This window comes from Solanum lycopersicum, chromosome 12 (genome assembly GCF_036512215.1).
Source record: "Solanum lycopersicum chromosome 12, SLM_r2.1".
In the NCBI taxonomy this organism is placed as follows: domain Eukaryota; kingdom Viridiplantae; phylum Streptophyta; class Magnoliopsida; order Solanales; family Solanaceae; genus Solanum; species Solanum lycopersicum.
Window position 1 is genome coordinate 6,782,778 of NC_090811.1, and position 22,749 is coordinate 6,805,526.

The following is a 22,749-nucleotide window of genomic DNA, read 5'->3' on the forward strand; positions in this document are numbered from 1 at the left end:
ACATAAATAATATTACATATTAAATATTAATCACATACCATGAATATTTTAAATCCACACAAAACTAATTTTTAAAATATTAAAATCATATTTTGAAGGTTTAAGATGTCACAAAATTATATTTAAAAACCTCCAGAAATTTAAAAGTCTATTTGCGGAGAGTATCTTGGAGGTTATTAAAACCACTTTAATTATGCTCGTGGCAAGGGTAATTGTAGTGATTTTAGAAACCGCCACATTTTAATTATTGAAATCCTTAAATCGCCATAAATTAACAAAATAACCCCCATAAATTAAGCATTTTTTGTAATGGTTGTCGATTACTATTAATAACACAAAAGGTTGGTTGATACAATAATGTTACTAGGTATATATATAAAATACTATCATCCTAAAAATACACTTTGAGTCAATCATCAAATAATGTGCTAAGTCTTTTCTCCACCATACCAATTGACTTAAACATAAATATCACTCGAAATTGAAGAAATCCTCCATGGAAATCCCTGCCCCTTCATGTCGCTTCATAGTCAATTCTTATCTTTTTCCAATCACAATTCCTTTTCCACAAAAATCTGAAATCTAATTTATTTATTTATTCGAAAAGCTAAGAAAAAAGGAAAATTTTAGAATAGTTAAGGGATGATAAATATTTATAGATTGTAAATTAAGATATAATAATTATATATCGATTATTCATCAGGTATGCAGTGATTATATACTATATATAAAATTTGTGATTTTGGGAAGTGTATAAAGTTTGAGACTTTTCTTTGATGGATATAAATAGGATACAATATATAGGGTAAAAATTCTAAATGTTAACACACATGAAGTATCTTTTGTATCAAATAACATAGGTAAACTTAAGCAATAAAATATGTACGGCTAAAAATAAAGATTCAACTTAGTCCAAAAATTTTGATAAAAATAACTTATTAACCGAACAATGTTAGTTCATTTTTTCAACAAAATAGAATAACATTCATATATGATTGAAATAAAAAGTACAATAAGATGAAATGAAAGAACATGCAACAAATTAAGACACACACTATGAAAAGAGAACACAAAGAAACAATGATGGAACATTATAATTATTACATTCTCAATCGAGGTCCTTGGAATGTCCATCATCTTCAACATTGACGCCTTTGCCTTCTTTTTGTGCAGACTCTACACCGCTCACATCCCCTAATGTAGCTATAGTCTGAATAAACCACGGATCATTGATTGATTCTTCCATTGGACTTGCTGATAAGGTAATGTTTTCTTTGTTGGATGGAGGATTTGGAGCCTGGTTAAGTTCTTTTTTTCTTTCATCAAGTTTAGCCATTTTTGCAGCAAACACCTTTAACAAACCTTTCATTTCTCTAGCATCAAGTTCATCAATACTTTTTCCCTCCACTAGTTGGTTGAAGAGAATTTCCATTTCCTTCGCCTCATTCATTTTCTCTAATTTACTAATTTGTTCTTCTTTCTTATCAACTTTCTTTTGAAGATAGTCTTCATGTGTGACCAACTTTGACAGCCTTTTGAATTCAATAAAACTTAAATACCTCGTCAAGACATCCTGAGCCAGACTTGGGGATTTCCAAGTAATGGGTTGGATTTTTCCTGGCCTAAAAATAATTATGGCAACTTCTACGTCACACACAATAGATAGCTCTTCTGCTTTCTTGAACAAACTTGTTACTCTTTTATCTAAGATGGAATTTCTCACATTTTCATTGTAGTTCGCAGTATCTCTCAACCTTTTTGTAGCCATATTTGATGCTCAAACAAAAAAAAAGTACTTTCTTCTGGAGTAGAATATATAAAACTTGAAGAGATGTGTGACTTTTATAGGTGACAAACATGAATTGTCAATATAGTCAAATCAAGAACTTTCATAGTTTAGGTTCCAATTTTTAAATAATTTGATTACTGTAATATGATTTTAAGGAAATTATTTTTTTTTTTCCTAAAAAGGATGAAAATTTGTTAATTTTAAAATTGAAATTGACAGGTCATATTCCATGATTTTTTTGGGAGGTAGAAAACACAATAATTAACATTTTACATGGGCATATTTGGTAGAAAATGTTTTTTAGAAAATATGCTTTATTACAAAAGACGTTAGCATATCCTTAGAAAAATTTTTTGCATCATATTCAATATTTCGATAGATAAAAAAGTTTATGATAAGTTTACATCAAGCGTGGCGTAGAAAAATATATGAGTACTTCTTATTAATTATAAATTTTTTGGTTAAAGATTGACGATAATATACCAATTGAAGTAAGTTTTTATATATGAGATGACAATTACTAGAGAAGAATGATTCTTTTTTCACAAATAAGAACTGTGATGACTCTATATCTAAGACTGGTCACCGGACCGGAACCGGTTCACCGGACCGGAATGAACCGGTACCGGACCGTACCGGAACCCGTTGACCGGTATGTTGACCAGTACCGAGATGAACTGGACCGAAATTACCGGGATAATTCATCGGTTCCGTCCCGTTCCACTATATAACGGGATGGAACCGGAATGAACCGAAACGGACCGGGATGGAACAGGACGGAATTAGCAGGACAATATTTTTTGGAATTACGAAAATATAATTATTTTTTTTATGTTTTAAGTATAAATCAATAGTTTTTAAATTTATACTATAATTTTTACTTTAGTTTATTTTAAAGATATTTTCTTATTTTTTTTGTTGCTGTTAAGTTTGCAAGTAAAGTCTAATATTTCAAAATTTAAATCTTTTGAAGTTTAAACTTTATAAGTTATTACTTATATTCATTAATATTTATTTTATAAGTTATATTTATAAGTATTATAACTTGTATCTTGTAAATAATAAATAAATAAAATTTATAATTTTAAAAAAATTAAATTAAATATAAATTATATAAAATATAAAAAAATTAATATATAGTAAATAAATCATATCGGAACCGGACTGGACTGGAACGGAACCGGAATGAACCGGTATCGGTTCACCGGTAAGAAATCACGGTTCCGTCCCGTTCCGTTTACAGGTTCAGACTATCCCGTCCCGTCCCGTAGACAACCGAAACGGGACGAACCGGAACGGTACCAGTACGTCCCGTTCCGTTGACCAGTCTTATCTATATCTAATGCATGATGGCACTTGCACTATCCCATTGGTAGGTAACTCAACCCTCCACGAAAATTAATATCAAACAGTCATATAGAATAATAACATTAGCAAAATCAAGTCTAAAAACTCAAAGCTTTCATAGATATAATAGAAGTGTGAAGGTAAAAAATAAATCCAAATTTTTGTGTTAATAGTAGTTCAAGAACATCAAACTAAATACATATACTTCAAAATATAAGACTATCCAAAGTCATTAAAAACAGGTAAAGAAGATAGGAGAAGATATATTTTCTCCAAATGCACCACAACTTTTTATAAATATAACTTCGAATGATTGGGTTTGACAGGCCTAGCTAGGCAATATATACAAAAATAAAACAAGAGTAGTATAAGTACAGTAACACGTGTACTTAGTTGGCTGGTGTAATGAGTTATTTTATTTTCTTCATATTTAGTAATGTTTATTCATTACTCAAGTTTCAAGGCAAGCAGCGACGACGCGCGTGAAACCCAGAGAAGACGAAATCGTGACGCAACAGCAGAGCGTCAAATCAACGATGCCCTCCTCGCGTGAAGAGCGAAGCTCCCAATGTCTCCTTCCCTTTTTCTGGCGCACAGCTTGCACCTGCCAACCGCCTGAAAGGAAATGTCCTTGCTCCGCGATTTTTGCCTTTCGCTCGCGAGAATGAACGTCGCGTAGCATCTAAGGACAGTGGGATCAATCCTAAGCGTCCACCCCTTTCCTCTTTGGGAATAAGTCAAATTCTCAAAAGAAAATGGTTGTTTCCTGAACAGTGAAAGGTTGGCTTTGAATTTTGAACTAGGTCTTGAGTTTTTTTTTTCGATTTTGCCCTCACCTTTTCCCTTTATCAAATCCTAATTTCGTTCTTATATAAACTTCCTTGGATCTTCTGTGAGGGGGAGAATTTTTTTTTTTTAAAAAAAATTTAAAGGAATATTTTTGGGTGGAACTTTTGAGAAAGAAGGTGTAAAATAGAGATGATTTCGAGGAGGAGTTTTTTTTATTTTTACAAAAAAAGTGTATTGAAGAGACTTGTGAAAACTTGTAAGAGGCTTAGAAACGTTGGAAACAGAGAAGGAGCGAGCTCCTCTTGCATGCAATGATGTGGTGGTAAATCTCTAATTCTAATTCAGTGCTCAGTAGATAGTTGAAAAACGATACGATCCTAATTTAGTTTTGGTGTTGAGTTTGACCTCCTTCCTAAGTACCTTGATTGTCGTTTGTGTTCAAATCTCACATTTGTGGAACTGCTCTCAACTTGTCGTTTCAGTTTGTTGCACCATCAAAGGTAAATTTATTCGAAATCCCGAGTCTTTTATTTCTATGTGCCGTTTGGGTATGAACTGAAATGGTTCATTGGTCTATTCCCTCTTTTTCGATGATTTTTTATTCTTCATTTATGGCATTTATTGTGTAGTTGAGACCATCGCTTTATTTTTGCGCTGCTGTTATATATGTTATACTTTGGCATCTGGCATCGGTATACACATGTTCTTAGCGGCTCCTTTATTTGGTCGAATCAAGCTTGTAGGCTGGCATCTAAAGTTGATGATTTCAGTTTACTTTTGAGTATTGTTCGTCTTTCTCTTTTTTTCTCAAATTTAGTATGGGAGTCTGTAGTGTTTCATTTATAAGGTTTTAAGTGGCATGGCATTGTATTCAACACGGCTTTCTTATGTGTAATATCGTTATTCATGTGAGTTTAAACCATCGATATGGTCGACATATACGAAAGGTGGCATATATGTTCTAATAATCTAGTTAGGTTTATTTCTTAAGCATGTTTGTTATTTTAATTACCGCTTCACCTGATATGTTTAAATTAAGTTTTCACCATCATGCTTTTCCCATTTGTTTGGAGAAGTGTTGCTTTCAGTCTGAGTTGGTGACTCTTTTTAACCGTTTGTGGTTTTCATTTTCGTTCTCCGTCTTGTTTCATTTTCTTTTGCTTATTTTTTGCTCGTTGTTCTGGTCAGTCTATATATTAGATATCAAAATTCTGACTTTTCTTAAGCTCCGTATGCATATGTACCCATTCTATTTGGTGTTTTGCATTAGTTATAATATATGAAAATTTGTTGATTTTTTTTCCAGCAAATGTTTGCCTCTGAGATTTGCCCGTGCACGTAGAATTCCATTGTTTTAGTTGAAATGTTGTTTGCATTAATTGATCGGCTACCCCTTTCGTATATGCATATACATGAACTTTGAAGAAACCTACCCCATAGAACAAGAACCAGATTCTTGTAAGTTGGTTTTAAGTCAGAACACAAACACTTGTTAAATTAAAAACCTTCCTCAATCAAGGAAGGAAAAACCCCGTTTTATTAATTCAACTAGATGATTTTATGATTACAACTCAATAATCAAAAACCTCACCACTACAACAACTCTCGATTAACTATAATGGACTACTTCTACTCTCCAAAAGGTCAAACCCACCTTTTGTGACAAAACCTCACCAAAACTCAACTCTAAAAGAAGCCAAACCCACTTCTTGTACAAAGAATCGTAACGAACACTCAAGAATGAAACAAGAAAATAGTTTTACATGTTCAAGACTTTCTAACTCAAGAACTTCTTGAACTTAGCAAACCTATGACCTTGAGGACTTCTAATTGATGAATAATTCTCACTTTTCTCTCTATGTGAAGTCGTGATCTTCTCATCTGCGTTTGTCCTCTTCTTATAGAATTTTCTTCTGCCTTGAATCCTTATCAAATAAGGTAAGGAAATTGTAATTGTATTTAAACAAGGATTACTGATTTTACCTTGTATTGTACAATCCTTTTTATATACAATTTTCTTCCTTAATATATTAAGGTTTCCTTATTTGTATCAACTTGTATCTTTAGCAATTAAGGTTTTCTTATTTGTATCAACTTGTATCTTTAGCATTAATTTTGGCGGCTATGTCAATCTGCTGCTTCAATTTGTTACGTGACAGTTGATCCAACATGTGGCTGCGTCAATTTACTGCTTGTGGCTGCGTTATGCTATGACTTATTATTTGCATTTCTTGTCTATCATCAAAACACCAAATTTATATTACTTGTAGAATTACTCAGATTCTATCATATTCCCCCTTTTTGATGAAGACAAACCTGTGTAATGCACCATATAATATCTTCCCCCCTTTTGACAAATCAAAAAGAGTCCAATAACAGCTAATATAAAACCAGATAACATCCACAGCAACAATTGATGCTCAGCCAGTTGAGCAAAATAAAATGTTCTGGCTAAAGAGTAATATCAACACAGAGTTTAAGCAATCAAAAGAACCAGGTGCAAACAAGATGCTTTTCAAGTTGAAGATTGACTAGGCTTGGCGGAGGCAGAAGCAAGCATGTCCAGAACTCTGTCAACCCTTGCATTGTTGGCAAGCTGCTGTTGCATTAACGAATCTTTTAACCTGTGGATCTCAGCATTTGAAGTATGAAGTTCAGCACGTAATTTCTGGTTTTCCAATTCAAGAGTGGCATACTTTTCTTCTGCCACTTTGAGTTCCCTAAGTAACTGAGCAACAGGACCAGATGTTCGTGGAGAAGCATTAGCAACCTGCTCCGACTCCATGGGAATGCCACAATCAGAAAGAATGGTTTGAGTAAACATATCTGCACGAGTCAAAACCTTTTCTTCTCCCAATGGTACTTCAAATGCATCAAACACTCTAGTTAAAAGATTCCCAAATGCTAATTGATGAGAACCTAGTTTAGGATCAACAATTCTAGCAAAGTGTTTGATGATCAGTGTGGGCCAGTTAATACGTTCTCTACATTCAAGGGCATTCATAAGTCCCATGTCCCTTATGGAAGCAATGTGACGTTGGTGACCTCTGAGCAGTATTCCCTTATGTACTATCTCAAAGAGAAGCTTATGAATTGATCCCATGATACCTTTCAACACAGTCTGGGCCCTAGGATTGACTCTACCTTGAGAAAAATTAGCTGGAAGACTAGAATGTTCATCAAAAGCCCAATGATACTCATTAATACCCACTGATGGTATATGTAAAATTTCCCCAAGCTTAGTTGCATCAAAAACAATTTCAACTCCCTTCACACTAGAAGATACCACATCTCCTTCCAAGATTATCAAGTTTGTATAAAAATCTACTACTTCTTGCTCATAAATCAGATTAGGTTCAAGAAATAGTTCCTCCCACCCCTGAAACCTTAGTAACTCACAAACCTGCTTGACTATGTCCATTGACAGAAAGTCAGGATGAAAACTTCTACCCCTAAGCACTATTTTGGTTTGAAAATATTTTTTCTTTCCAACTTTGAGAAATTTATCCACATTTCTTTTTGCAGATTTTGACTTTGACTGAGGGGTTTCAGAATGTTTACCCTCAAAGACATCATCAGATTTAGAATTAAGAACCATTGGAGAAACAGATGAGTGAACAAGAGACTTACCCAAACGACGACGCTTCACACTGGATGTCGCACCATCAGTTTGTTTGACTACATTCACACCCCGAGTTACTGTCCTGTGCGGACGAACTTGTTTGACTGCAATGTGTTTTCTTGGCAGTCTTGGGTTTTTAGGGTGAAGTGTTCTTAGAAGGATGTCATCATTTTTTAGAGAATGTGGAGATGGTGGTGGATTTTGAGGAGTGGTTTTGTGAGATGGGGAAGAAGAGGAGTTCAATGGGATAGTGGTTATGGGTGTTTCTGGGTTTGGTGGTAATGGAGTTTCTTTGACTGGTGGTGATGGTGATTCTATGACAGGTGGTGGTGGTGACTCTGCAACTGGTGATGGAGATGTTTCTGTAACTGGTGGTGGTGGAGATGTAGACAGATCTGATTTGGGGGAGGATGTAGATGGTTTGGTTGTGGGTTGGTTTTCTTCCCCCTAAGTAGGTACTGTATCAATAATGGGGTTCTCTTCCCCCTGAGAAGATGCACTGTCAGAAGAATTTTCATCATCTGAGTAAGCAACAAGAGGATTAAACATGGTGATTTTTGAGGATTTTTCTGAAAAAATGGAAAATGAGAAAGAGTTCGTTGCTTGTTTAGAGAGAGTGCTTTATTGGGAACGGTTTTGGTGTTATCTTTGAGGGGTTTTAGTAATCATGTGGTATTGACATCGAAGAGACGTGTGCTTTGACGGTTGTACCTGCTTTTCAGAGAAGTGATATAGGAGAGAGAAAGAGAAATAATTTCCCCCTTTTTTTATTACTGATTTTCCTTGCTTAATGTAAAGCAGTTGTAGAACTAACTAGATTGGACCTGGTTCTTTTATCATGAGAACTTGGTTAGGCAGAAATCAGTCTAAAAAGATGAGCCCTAACGCAAGTCGATTTTTCTGAAATGATTTTCTTCCTAGTGCTTTGATGAAAATATCAGCAACTTGATCCTCAGTTTTGCAGAATATCATGACTATGTTTCCGTTTCAACATTATCACGAAGGAAGTGATGTCTAACCTCTATGTGTTTGGTACGTTTGTGTTGAACTGGATTTTTCGCCATGTTCATAGCACTTGTATTATCACAAAGAATGGGAATACAACATGTTTTTATACCAAAATCTTTAAGCTGCTGTTTTATCCAAAGAAGTTAGGCACAACAAGAAGCAGCTGCTACATATTCAGCCTCAGCAGTGGATAAAGCAACCGAATTTTGTTTTCTAGTTGCCCAAGATATTAGACATGGTCCTAAGAAGTGTGCCATTCCAGAGGTACTTTTTCTATCTACCATATGTCCTGCATAGTCTGCATCAGCAAATCCCTTTAGATCAAATGAGTCACCAGTTGGATACCAAAGAACCAGGTTTATTGTGCCTTTTAGATATCTCAAGATTCTTTTGACAACTTTTAGATGTGATTCCTTGGGACATGATTGAAAACGTGCACATAGACCAACACTCAACACTATATCAGGTCTACTGGCAGTAAGGTATATGAGTGATCCAATCATACCTCTATATCTAGTGTCATTTACTGGTGAACCTGGTTCATCTTTATCAAGCTTTGTTGTTGTCCCAATGGGTGTGTCATTTGACTTAGCTTCATTCATTTCATATTTATTCAGTAATTCCTTGATGTATTTTTGTTGATGAATTGATGTTCCAACTGGAGTTTGTTTAATTTGGAGTCCTAAAAAGAAGTTTAGGTCTCCCATCATACTCATCTCAAATTCACTATTCATTAGTTGAGCAAATTCTACTCCAAGTGAGTCATTAGTTCCTTTAAATATGATATCATCTACATATACTTGGACTATGAACAGATCTTCACCTTATTTTTGAGGAAACAATGTATTATCAATTTTTCCTCTTGTGTATCCATGTGTGATAACAAAGGTGGACAATCGATCATACCATGCTCTAGGTGCTTTCTTTAGCCCATAGAGTGTTTTGTCTAGTTTGTATACATGATCAGGATACTTGGTATTCTCAAAACCTGGGGATTGTTTCACATACACCTCTTCTTGCAGATAACCGTTTAAGAAGACACTTTTGACATCCATTTGATAGAGTTTAAATTCCATGTAAGCAGCATATGCAATCAATATTCTGATTGCCTCAATTCTCGCTACGGGTGCAAAAGTTTCATCGTAGTCTATCCCTTATTCTTGGTTATATCCCTATACAACCAGCCTAGCTTTGTTGCGTACTATTTGACCTTGTCATCGAGCTTATTTCTAAACACCCACCTTGTTCATATTACCGTTTTGTTTTGAGGTTTTGGAACCAGGTTCCATACTCTGTTCCTTTCAAACTGATTAAGTTCTTCTTGCATAGCACTAATTCAATCAGAGTCTAATAGTGCTTTCTTTATATTTTTTGGCTCAATCAGGGATACATAGGCAGAGAATGCACACATGCTACGTAATTTGGATCTTGTAGAGATGCCTGAGTTAAGTGGAGTAAGAATGTTTTGTAAAGGATGAGAGCTTTGACGTTTCCAGCTGTGAGTTTGGATGTTTACTGGCTCTTGAGATGCAGAAGAACCAGTTTCATTAGTAGACTTATCTTCTATTTCAGATGTTTTATGAGAGGGTATGGATTCTTCTTCCCATATTTTTGGTTATGATGGCTTGGAGCAGGTTCTCTCATTCTGTTCATCCTCTGAATTTCCTTCAACTTCACTGTTATTTTCATTAAAGACAACATGAACACTTTCTTCTACACGGTTTGTTTTTTTATTCAGTACCTTGTAGGCTTTGCTTTGTGACGAATAGCCCAGAAAAATTCCTTCATCACTCTTGGCATCAAATTTTCCCAAATTGTCTTTGTCATTGTTGTGTATAAAGCATACAAACCCAAAGGCCCTAAGATGTGCTAAATTTGGTTTTCTTCCTTTTAGCAGCTCATATGGTGTTTTGTTTAACACTAATCTGATCATACACCATTTTATTACATAGCATCATGTGTTTACTGCTTCAGCCCAATAGGATTTTGGAAGTTTGCTTAAGATTAACATTGTTTTTGCAATATCTTCCAGTGTTCTATTTTTCCTCTTGACTACACCATTTTGTTGTGGTGTTCTAGGTGCTGAAAAGTTATGCTCAATCCCATTTGTAGTACAAAATTATAGGAATTGTGAGTTCTCAAACTCCAGCCCATGATCAGATCTAATGCTAATTATTTCTTTGTTGAATTTTTTCTGAACCAGCTTTGCAAAGATTTCAAACATAGTGAATGTTTCATCTTTTGTTGCAAGAAACAATGTCCAAGTGAATCTTGAATAATCATCAACTATTACAAACACGTATCTTTTCCCACCTCAGCTTTGTATACGCATTGGTCCACACAAATCCATGTGGAGCAGTTCTAGTGGCTTGGTAGTACTAACTGTTAACTTTGGTTTGAAGGATGATATAACCTGTTTTCCTTGAATGCAGGTTCCACATACTTGGTTGTCCCTGAAACTTTTGGTTGGCAGTCCCCTAACCAGGTCTTTAGATATGAGTTTATTTATTGTTGTCATGCTAATGTGTCCCATTCTTTTGTGCCAGAGCATGGAGCAATCAAAAACTGCACTTAGACATTTAAGAGTATCTTCCTTACAGTCAACAATCTTGGCTTTGTACACATTCTTGTGTCTCTTACCTAGTAGAACCAGGTTCCCAGTCACTGAGTTTGTTACTCTGCATTTTTTTTCTGTAAAGAGAACTTGTTTCCTTTATCGCATATTTGAGATACGCTCAATAGATTATGTTGTAGGCTATTCACATAGTGTACGTTCTCAATTGCATGAGTATCTATGGACCCAACCTTTCCAATTCCCTGAATTTCCCCACTTTTTCTATTACCAAAGGTAACGTTTCCTCCTTTGATGTTTTTGAGTGAGAGGAAGCTCCTTTAATCTCCAGTCATGTGTGTGGAACATGTACTATCCAAGTACCTTTGTTGTTGCTTCCTTCTCACTGATCCCTGTAGTTTAATTTCGGGGGTTAGATTTTGGTACCCAGATCCACTTTGATTTATGCTTAAAGAATGGATGAATAAGATTTTTTTCTGGCCCATCTGGGAAGAGATTTGACTGTAGGGATTTGTTTTTGTTCATTGGTTTTCTCATGATGAGGTTTTCTCAGAGATTTCAAGTTTTTGTTATGACCAATTTATTTTCTTTGACAATCATAACTTTTATGCCCTACCAGCCCACAGCGCATGCATAGACAATCTATGTTGGGTTTTTTACTTGAGAGCTAGTTCTATTAAAACCTATCCCATGTGTCTCAGAAGTACGATTCTTGTGAATGTTGTCAAGTAATATGGAGGACCTGGTCCATCTCATTCCATTTTCAGCTTCAGTTTTAGTCACAAGAAGCTCTTTGGTTAGTTCTTCATTCCTTTTACTTACAAAGTCTAGGTTTTTACTTAGCTCAGTATTCTTGGATAATAGATGAAGATTTTGTTTTTCAAGATTCTTGTTTTCTTCTCTTAGTGATGCATAGTCTTCCATTATCAATTCCCTTTTTGAATCTATGGTTTTATATGCATCAACGAAAGTGTAGAGTAAGGATTCTAGCTCCCTTTTTTAGTATGAGTTTAGATTGTCTTGTATGTGATGAAGACTAACCTTTTCATTCATATCTTCTTCTTCTTTGTCCTCTAATCTGATCCAGCCATGAGTGCTAATATGGTTTCTTGTTATGTGTAGGTTCCCTTTGTTTCCACTACTACTAGAGCAAGAATGTCATAATCATCTTCTTGTCCTAGTGCAAGAAGGGATTTGTTTTCTGTCTCATCATCCTCAGATTCTTCATCAGATGAATTCCCCCAATGCTGCAAAGGCCCTTTTCATTGAAATATCTTCCTCTTGAGTTGTTATTCTTCTATTTGAGGGAACAAACTTATCTTTCTTGATGTCTTTGCCCTTCTCAGAGTTTGTCTTTTTCTGCTCTAAGGCCCAAAGTGGACTGAATTTGATGAAGTGATCCGAACTTCCACACTTATGACAAATTTGGTCTTTAGTATTTTCATTTGATTTTTGAGGAGTTTTCTTTTGAAATGCATGTCCACTTTTTAGCATTCTGGTGAACTTTTTGGTTCTAAGGGTAATATTTTCATCCTCAAAATCATCTGATGCAGTAGCCTTTAGAACCAGGTTCCTTTCCTTCCTTTTCCTTCAATTTCCTTTTCTTGATTTTTCTTGAGTTCATATGTGATGAGATTACCAATTAACTCATCCATGGCCAGTGTATCTAGGTCGCGGGCTTCAGTGATAGCCTCGACTTTGCTTTCCCAAGTTTCAGGAAGGACACTCAAGAGTTTCCTTACTGCCTTTCCGTTAGGAACTATCTCTCCCAAGGAGTACATCTCATTGATGATTGAAGTGAACCTGGTATGCATGTCTTGTATGGTCTCCCCTTCTGCCATCCTGAATAGTTCATATTGTTTGTTCAAGTTATCAATTTTGGACTCTTGACTTGCGTTGTTCCTTCATGAGCGGTTTGTAGTGTTTCCCATATGGCTTTGGCATCTTCACAAGACGAGATTCGATTGTATTCGTATGGTCCTATACCACATATTAGAATTTTCTTGGCTTTGGCATTGTTTTGGATTGCGAGCTTGTCTTTAGCATTCCATTCTTTTCTTTCCTTTGGGATTTTGGTGATTCCATCATTTGCAGTTTTCATAGGTATAGTTGGTTCATCTAGAATTACACCCCATAGATCAGGGTTTTCGCCAATAAGATGATCCATTATACGATTTTTCCACCATCCATAGTATTTGCCATTAAATAGTGGTGGTCGTGTTTGTGAAGCTCCCTCTTGTGTGGTGGGTGGTAGTGCCATTGAGTCTTTTCAAGGTGTGAATCTTTTATCGAAAAGACTTGCTCTGATACCAATTGAAGAAACCTATCCCCTAGAACAAGAACCAAGTTCTTGTAAGTTGGTTTTAAGTCAGAACACAAACACTTGTTAAATTAAAACCTTCCTCAATCAAGGAAGGAATAACCTCGTTTTATTAATTCAACTAGATGATTTTATGATTACAACTTAATAATCAAAAACTCACCACTACAAAAACTCTCAATTAACTATAACCGACTACTTCTACTCTCCAAAAGTTCAAACCCACCTTTTGTTACAAACGTCACCAAAACTCAACTCTACAAGAAGCCAAACCCACTTCTTGTACAAAGAATCGTAACTAACACTCAAGAATGAAACAAGAAAATAGTTTTACACGTTCAAGACTTTCTAACTCAAGAACTTCTTGAACTTAGCAAACCTATCGACCTTGAGGACTTCTACTTGATGAATAATTCTCACTTTTCTCTCTATGTGAAGTCGTGATCTTCTCATCTGCGTTTGTCCTCTTCTTATAGAATTTTCTTCTACATTGAATCCTTATCAAATAAGGTAAGGAAATTGTAATTGTATTTAAACAGGGATTACTGATTTTACCTTATATTGTACAATTCTTTTTATATACAACTTTCTTCCTTAATATATTAAGGTTTCCTTATTTGTATCAACTTGTATCTTTAGCAATTAAGGTTTTCTTATTTTTATCAACTTGTATCTTTAGCATTAATTTTGGCGGTTGTGTCAATCTGCTGCTTCAATTTGTTACGTGACAGTTGATCCAACATGTGGTTGCGTCAATTTACTGCTTGTGGCTGCGTTATGCTATGACTTATTATTTGCATTTCTTATCTATTATCAAAACACCAAATTTATATTACTTGTAGAATTACTCAGATTCTATCAAACTTGATTTGATTTAATATAGTTTACCGTCCAATTTTGGTTGATGCACTTTTATTTGATTGATTTTATTTATCAACATGCACTTAGTCATGTTTCTATTGTCAGAAGGTTTTTTTTTTTTAATTTCCATTAGGATTTGTATGGATTATTTACTCATGTTTCTTTTTTTTTATTTGTGCATTAAAAATCCGCTCAAGTTCGTTAAAGAACTCCCCTTTTTCCAAAATTTGAGAGAGCCATAAGGACTCATAGTTATCATCGAGTCACCCAACCTTAAATTCGAAGAGCAAATCTCGGAGTTGAATGAATTTGAGCGGAAGAGAGTTGAAAAAGAAGAGCCAAGAAGCCTCCTTTATTTTAAATAATTGTATTCCCTTATTTTTTAGCTTAAACCTTTATTATGTTGCATTATTATTTGATTAGTTTAAGACAGGTACAAACCAGTGCGGCCTAAGACCCAAAAATAAATGGGTTCAAATACCGGTCCAGGCGGACAGTAACCAGATTTGGACCCAGCTCTCTCTTTCCCTCTTTTACTTTATCATTTTATTTGCTCGATAAGTAATTGTCGTTAGTGTAGGGTTAAAAAAATTGAAATCCCTGCTAAACGTCGCCTTGGTTTAACAAATCGAGCTAAATCAATTAAGTCGAAATGGTTTTAAAATCATAAAATTTTCAAATAGTAAAACTTACTTAGCTATAAATTAATTCTTCATTTTTCAACAAGCCTTAAAATCTTAAGTTAGAATCATTTTAGCCAAATATTTTAGTTGACGTAAAACCATATTAACGGATATTTTAGGTGTCTTAAACACCTTCCTAAAATATAAACAAGAATTCTCAAACTCCCTTTAAAGGTTTTCAATCAATTTTCTTTTTAAATCTTTTGAAAACTAAATTTTCTTGATTTTTGTTAAAAATTAAGTTGGCGACTCTAACAAAGTTTCAAAAAAGTCAAAAACTTATAAAAAATTAATTTTTCCAAATAAAACAATAAGGAGAAGGAGAAGATGAATAAGAAGAAGTAGGAGGGGGTGGAGGAGAAAGAGAAGGGTAAGAGGAAGGAGAAGGAGAAAGAGAAGAAGATATAGTCTAATGGTGGTGTTGGATTAAGTGAGATATTGCAAAATTTATGTCTAAGTACTTGAATTATCAGTAGGTGTAGTATGAGCACTTGAGGTTAGGTCATTTGACTCAAAGGCTATCCATTATTGAGTGAAGGTGGGAGTGGATCGATATGAATTTTATGGTAGGATTACCATAAACTCTCCGTACATTTGATGATATTTCGGTCTGTTGTGCGGAATTTGAGATAATACGAGAAAATATAAACGCAAAAAACAAGACAACAGATTTACGTGGTTCACCAATAAATTGGCTACGTCCACGGGAAGAGGGGGAGCAGTTTTATTATGGAGAGACAAAAACAGAATTACAAAATAGGGTTTGTCATAGCGTCTATACATATATAGTGCTAAGCTACTCCCTAACAGGCTTGGGCCCAACATACAGAATTGACAGAAAATTAAGGGTCCAATACAACAACATTGTATACCGTCGGGCGGGGGCGTCTCCGCCCCCCGGACCCCCAGGCCAGGGGGCGCGTCGCCCCCCTGGACCCCCAGGCCAGGGGGCGCGTCGCCCCCCTGGACCCCCCGACTCGCTGACCGGGCAGCGAGACCCCCGTCCTTTCTGTTTGTAGCGGGTCCGATTCAAGGCATTCAACACGGTCATTTTTGATAGGTTGATTGGCTCTTTTCACTTTTGACCAGTTTAGACTTTATACTTCTTTGAGAGGTTAGGAGGTTGCCATCAGGAAATTGTAACAATTTGCAAGAGGTGATGTCTGTCATTACAGATAGTGGTACTTAATTCACATCATATTTTTAGAGGTCGATTCAGAGTGAATTGGATACCTGATTGATCTTAGCATTACATTTCATCCGCAAATAGACATTCAGCCCAAAAAGGACTATTTAGGTTGTGGTTATTTTTTTTACAACTCTCTTTCTTTATCCGGGTCATTTTCTTATAAACAAGTTTCATAGCTCTACAATTCGTTTAAAACATTTTCTATGCGGTTTCTTAATAGTTGTTCTTGTTATCATATTTTTCTAGAAATAAGTTTCTACCTTTATATGCACTCAAAACTCTCTCTTCTTGGTTTTTCTTATTATTGGATCTCTTTCTCCATTCAAGGGGAAGGTTGAGCACATTCCACATGTTCAAGCTGACATTACTTTAATTAATAAGGGATCAAGTTTCTTTATTTTACTGCATCTTGTTCTATACATGGTCAAGTTCTTGTTTTAAGAGCATATGATACAAATATGATTTCAGGTGAGGAATATGTATATCTTGGTAGAAGCTTTCTGTTAGGATCGAATTTACGCACACACACAAGATGAATGAAGAACACAAGAACTTTCAAGAGAAAGAAATGAGAGATCTAGAGAGAGAAAGAGAAAACCCAATATTTCGTGGTAACACCCCGTGAGTAAACTTCCATGATGGTGAGGTATATTTATATTAATAATTCAGAGTATTTTTGGTTACAGAGAATAAATAGAGAATGAATAGGAAAGCCTAAAATAGAGAATAAATATGAAAGCCTAAAATAGAGAATAAATAGGAAAACCTAAATTTAATCAGGCTCCACTACCTAACACTTTCTCGGTTTAAGGCTTTGAGTTGTTTACCTCCTCTTGCATCATAATGTTATTTGCATACTCTCTTGATATTTTGTGTAAGCTTCTTTGATATCTAAGAATCTCCTTACCATACTTTCTTGTTTCCAATTGAGTTGCTATGGGTTCCTCTTCCTCCAAGTCATGTGCATATTTACCGTAAGGTATAATGTATAAACATGACCCTTAACTTGGTTTAAGAGGAAAACTATGTCCTCTAACTTCAAGTGTGTATAAGTAGACACTGATACTTTTATAACATTGAACAAGTAAACACATGTATCCTACAAGACATAATACACGTAGGACAGTACGTTGGTCACAAAATTTTCATATGCAGAGGTGCCATGTTAAGACTATTTCAGGTGTTAATATAGTTCTCCCAGATTAGTAAATTTGGACCATATTTCCTCTAGCATGTGTGTATTTGTCACAAAATAATGCTTGGCACATTTCACTTTGAAGGAGTCAAATAGTGGGTCACATGACAACTCGATACCCCCAGGGGCAGACCCACATGGTAGTTTTTGGGTGCTTGAGCACCCATTATTTTCATATCGAACTATATATATTTATGTAAAAATTAAAAAGAATTATATAAAATAAAAGGTGAACGCCCATGAAATAAATAGTTTAGTTGATGTGATGGGTATAATGGGTGTTCAAGGTTGCTTCTTGGTCTCGCATGCTACGGATCAATTCCCCTTTAGAGATATTATTTTTGGTTTAAAATCAAAATCTTCTCTTTCTACTTATTTTATTTATTTTTATGCCTATGCAGATTATTTATTTTCCTTTCACAAACTATCTTTTGCTTATTTTACTAAACAATTTGTCATCTTACTTTTTTTAATCCAAAAAGAATTTTACTCTAGTTTTTTATTAATTTGGTTAGTGCGATCTGATTTTAAGGTAATTATTTCTTTTTCCTTAAAAAGATGAAAATTATTGATTTTCAAACTGAAATTGATAGGTCATATTCCATGATTATTTTTGGAAGTAGAAAACACAATGATTTACTTTTTACATGGGCATATTTGGTAGAAAATGTTCCAGAAAATATTCTTTATTACAAAAGATGTTAGCATATCCTTAGGGAAAAAAATTGCATCATATTTAAATATTTAGATAGGTAAAAAAGTTTATGTTAAGTTTTGTCAAGCATGGCTAGGAAAATATATGAGTACTTCTAATTAAATATATATTTTTTGTTAAAATTTGACAATAATATGCCGATTGAAGTAAGTTTATAGATATGGGATGAGAATTACTAAAGAAGAATGATTCCTTTTTCACAAATAAGAAGTATGATGACTCAAAATCTAAGGCATGATGGCACTTGCACTATCCCATTGGTAGGTAAGCCAACCCTCCGCCGAAATTAACATCAAACAATCATAAAGAAATAATAATATTAGAAAAATCGAGTCTAAAAACTCAAAGTTTTCATAGATATAATAGAAGTGTGAAGGTAAGAAATAGACCCAAAATTTAGGTAAAAAAGATAGAAGAAGATAGATTTTCTCCAAATGCACCCTAACTCTTATATACATAACCTCAGATAAATGAAATCCATGCGGTTTGATAGGCCTAGGCAATGCATAAAAAATAAAACACAAGTAGTATAAGTACAATAACACGTATACTTAGTTAGCTGGTGTAATGAGTTGTTTTATTTTCTTCATATTTAGTAATGTTTATTCATTATGATTTTCTATGGTCATGTGTGCATTAGGTGGTCGGGACAAAGAAGAAAGAGGAGAAGGAGGAGGAGGAGGAGAAGGAGTAGCAGAAAAAAAAGGAGGAGGAGAAGTAGAAATATTAGAAGGAGAAAGAGAAGCAGAATTGTAAGGAGAAGAAGCAGAAGGAGGAGAAGGAGCCAAAGAAGAAGGTGAACATAAATAAGAAGAATGAGGAGAAGAAAGAGAAGGGTAAGGGCGAGGAGAACAAGTAGAAGTAGTGGTCTAATGGTGGTGTTGAAATAAGTTGTCACGCCTTGAGCCTACACCTGGGCGGGACCGACACTCGAGAACAATTGTTGGCCCCAAGTGAATCCTTGAATTGGCTTACTTACTTAGAGAAATACTTAAATCATTACAAATAAAATTGAAATGCTAAATAACTCCATTATCTGGAATTGAAACAAAAATATTTTAAAAATAAATGTTTAACTTAGCCAAAATGGCAACTCAAATTTGAACATAAGTCAATAACAAAATGATGATGAATGAACTAACATCTGAATGAATATTTATGAAGCCTCTATAACTGAGATGGATGTTGGGACAGACCCCACAACATCCTAATGAACTAAACTAATACTGAAAGCAATAAAAATGGCTCACCAACAGACTGTGAACTGCTCATTGGATCAACGGTACGCTGGATTGCTATCCTAATTACCTGCGTTTGCATCATAATACGATGTAGGCCAGCTGGCATCAGTACATTGAATGTATGAGTATGCAAGTTTGAATGTTAATACAACATAAACTAGAAAGATATTATCAAAGAAACACTTACCTTGACTCATCTAAACTCATGAATACTTACTAAACTTATTTCATTATAAATCAGGTTTAAAAAAGTGCAACATAAATAAAAGATATGTTTAAAAACACTATATAAACGCTTTGTTTATGCAAAGATATAAGAAACTCTAAGATGTATGTAAAATACAATGAAACAATGTATATAAAAATAAAATAACTGCTAAGGGAGTTTCTTTAACAAACAACTATCAAATAAGAGCTATAGTGATGATATAGTGATCTACCTCACACTGCCAGCGTATCCTATACTCGATCAAAGGTATAAGACCTGAACTGCCTAATGGATCCACTATTTTACTACGAAAATGGTTCATCTAAAAAGTATGACTCTTTTCTACCCATGATGTCTACATAGTTTATGGGGGATGTGAGTTATCCAAACTCTCTCCCATATTAATGCTCAATACTACTCCCAAAATATATTGGCTTTTATGTTTTAAAAACTTCGGTGGTTTGAGATTTCTAACACTCCAAAAGTTCCATGAACTAACTAAAGCCTCGCATGATGAACCAAGACATGAAACACGGTTTCTAGGCCTAAAATAATGTAATGAATCTAATTAGGAAGTGTTAGAGTCAAAACGTTAAGAAATGACCATGACGTCCGGAGACTAGAAAAATTAAGGCTAGTGTACCTTGACATGTTTCGTGAGGTTTCAAGAGTCGGAATTTAATGGAATTTGATAAAAGGTTATTAAACATGTATCAGAGTGATTTTAGGATCAAAAAGTACGAGTACGACTCCCCAAGAACCACCCTAAGGGTCCTTGGAGAGAACCCTACATTTAGACCCAAAAATGTCAAATTGACAGTAGCCAAACGACGAGCCAATCAACGAGCCGTTGATGGGTCAACAACCCGTCGATGGTGGTCTTTGACCAAGACATTTATTTCAAAAAGGGGGATAAAACCACAATCTTTGACCAAAACCACGGACCAGCAGGACGGTCTGTGGTACGTCTATGAGGCGTCGACGGGGTTCCGTCATTGGAACCTTATTGAACTGCTAAGATTCTATTTAAGTTGGGGTAATTAGTTAGTTCTTTAAGTAATTAATTAGGGGATTAGGTATTGTTAATTAAGTTATTTTAAGGACAACAAAAAGATTTCCAACTCATTAACTAACCTGACACCCCATTATTTCCTCAAACCCACTTAGCTCTAACTTCTCTCTACTTTCTCTCTCCCCAAACTTCAACCTCCATTGAAGAACACTAAAACTACAAGATTAGGACGAATTCACCAAGGATTTCATCTTACATTTGTGGCAAGATCATCACTAATGTATGGTTTCTTTCACTCTTGGGATCCTTTCCCCAAGAGGCTCCTTCAACTATGGTTTCCAAACCTTCCAAGACTAGGTTTTCAATCTAGACATGGGATCTTCTTTCAAAACGAAATGTTCATTCAATTATGATGATTTATGTTATTTTATCATTGTTTAACTAAGTATTGATGGTCAATTGTTGGTAAACACTAGCGATTTCCCCTTAAACCTTGTTCTTTCCTAAAACCATTATGTCTTTAATTTCTATGTTAATTATGGAAGATGATGAGTATATGATTATGTAGAATGCTAATTGATATGTATTCCTTCTTGATTTTACTTTTTTTTATGTGTTGGTTGTGTATTCTTTGGTAATTGAAGTGTGAAGTCAATGAAAGGGCAAGAAGGTATGAAGACTGATTCTTCTTGAATCCAATTATGAACCTTAACTCTAAAGGGCGTGAATGTGTAGATCAAGGAAGAAGGGTGGGATAACACCCGATTGATTGAGCGTCTTACATATATGAGTTTTTTAGATACTAATACTCTTCTATCTAATGTGTAGTTGTGATATTGATGACAATTATGCCTCATCCTTAAACTATACAATTGAATTATCCATGAAGTATGTGTTCATGTTATGATATGATTATTATATAATTGAAAGTAGTTTCGCATGATTATAATAAAGTGTTAAGTGATAGGTTTACTCATTTGATTAGTGGTTTCCAATGTGAAAGGATTGTTCATACTCGTGATGACTTATGAGCCATTATGTTAAAGGGTTTATATAAGAGTCTAGAAGAGACTAATGTGAACTTGTATAATGAACTAAGATGGTTACTAAAGGGAATAAAGGTTTAGCACCGAAAGGGAATGTAAATGAGATAGAGGTCTCCCAATATATGTGTTGTCTCATGAGATGGAAACCTCCACGTCTAGCAAGTCAAGGTTTCTAGTAGTCATATCCTTGACCCTTAATTATGTGCCTACATATCACTATAGCTTAGTGCATCCACTTAGATAGCTATGTATGATTGGTTACACCTTAGGCAAGTGTTAACCCTCTCTTTTCGGTGTGGGAGGAGAACACCGGATTTCATGTAGCTCACGTGGTCTAATGTCGGTTATGGTACTTATTTTCCCTAAAGTAAAAGTAAATGAACAAGTTAAGTATGTTAACTATTATTAGGGTTTTCTTAAAGGTTACCACATAGTGTGAGGGAGGGTACGTGACTTCTCTTATACATTGCATATGTGGGATCCGACGGGATGATCATAGTAGTGTTCTTGTATGATTAATTTGATTATATGCTATGTGTGTCAAGCCATATATGATATTATGAACTAAGCATGTTATGATGAAATACTAAGTAATGATGTATGCATGAAGTAGGTGGGTCAATGTAATACTTAACTTTGGATAGGGTTAGAGGGTTTCATTCTTGGCAATGCACTAGAATTGCTTGAGTTGCCTATATGTTGGGTTGACTTATGATGTTCCATATAAGTGCATGTTGAGTTATTTGACACTAAGCATGATTTTTGACTAAATTGTGTCTTTTATCATGCATTTATGATTTTATGCATAGGAACCATGCTTAGTACATGTGGTTTATACTAACCCATATTTCTTCCTTTTTCCCAACATTGTAGATTTCGGTCATTGAAGAGCCTCTAGACCAATTTGCAAGAATACTTGGACCTTTCCCTCAAGTTATTGGTAGGTCTTCAAGTTCGAGGATGTTGCCATTATTTTACTCTAGCTATGATGTTGATTGTGTCAAAATACTATTATTCTTTCCTTTATCATTTGAGAGTATCGTTGTAAGCCTATAATGGCAAGTTGTACTTGTGTATGGGGTTATGCTCAACTTTGTAATACTCTTTAGATGGTTTAATGTGAGACAATACTATAAGACTATTTCCTATGTA

The 22,749-nt window shown here is 34.9% G+C and overlaps 1 protein-coding gene and 1 long non-coding RNA gene across 2 annotated transcripts; one reads left to right on the forward strand and one right to left on the reverse strand.

Annotated features, from left to right (window-relative positions):
* Nucleotides 1–1,108: 1,108 nt before the first annotated feature.
* Nucleotides 1,109–1,768, reverse strand: LOC101247589 (agamous-like MADS-box protein AGL90). Its single transcript, XM_004252088.3, has one exon. The coding sequence runs from the start codon at nt 1,766–1,768 to the stop codon at nt 1,109–1,111; it is 660 nt and encodes a 219-aa protein (XP_004252136.1).
* A 1,402-nt stretch (nt 1,769–3,170) lies between these two features.
* LOC104644864 (uncharacterized) lies at nt 3,171–22,749 on the forward strand. Its single transcript, XR_738739.3, has 2 exons — nt 3,171–4,247; nt 22,471–22,749. It is a non-coding gene; the product is annotated as an uncharacterized lncRNA (long non-coding RNA).

What these genes read in the sequence shown, in the direction of transcription:
- LOC101247589 (XM_004252088.3), bottom strand. Translation starts at nt 1,768, where the DNA reads ATGGCTACAAAAAGGTTGAGAGATACTGCGAACTACAATGAAAATGTG.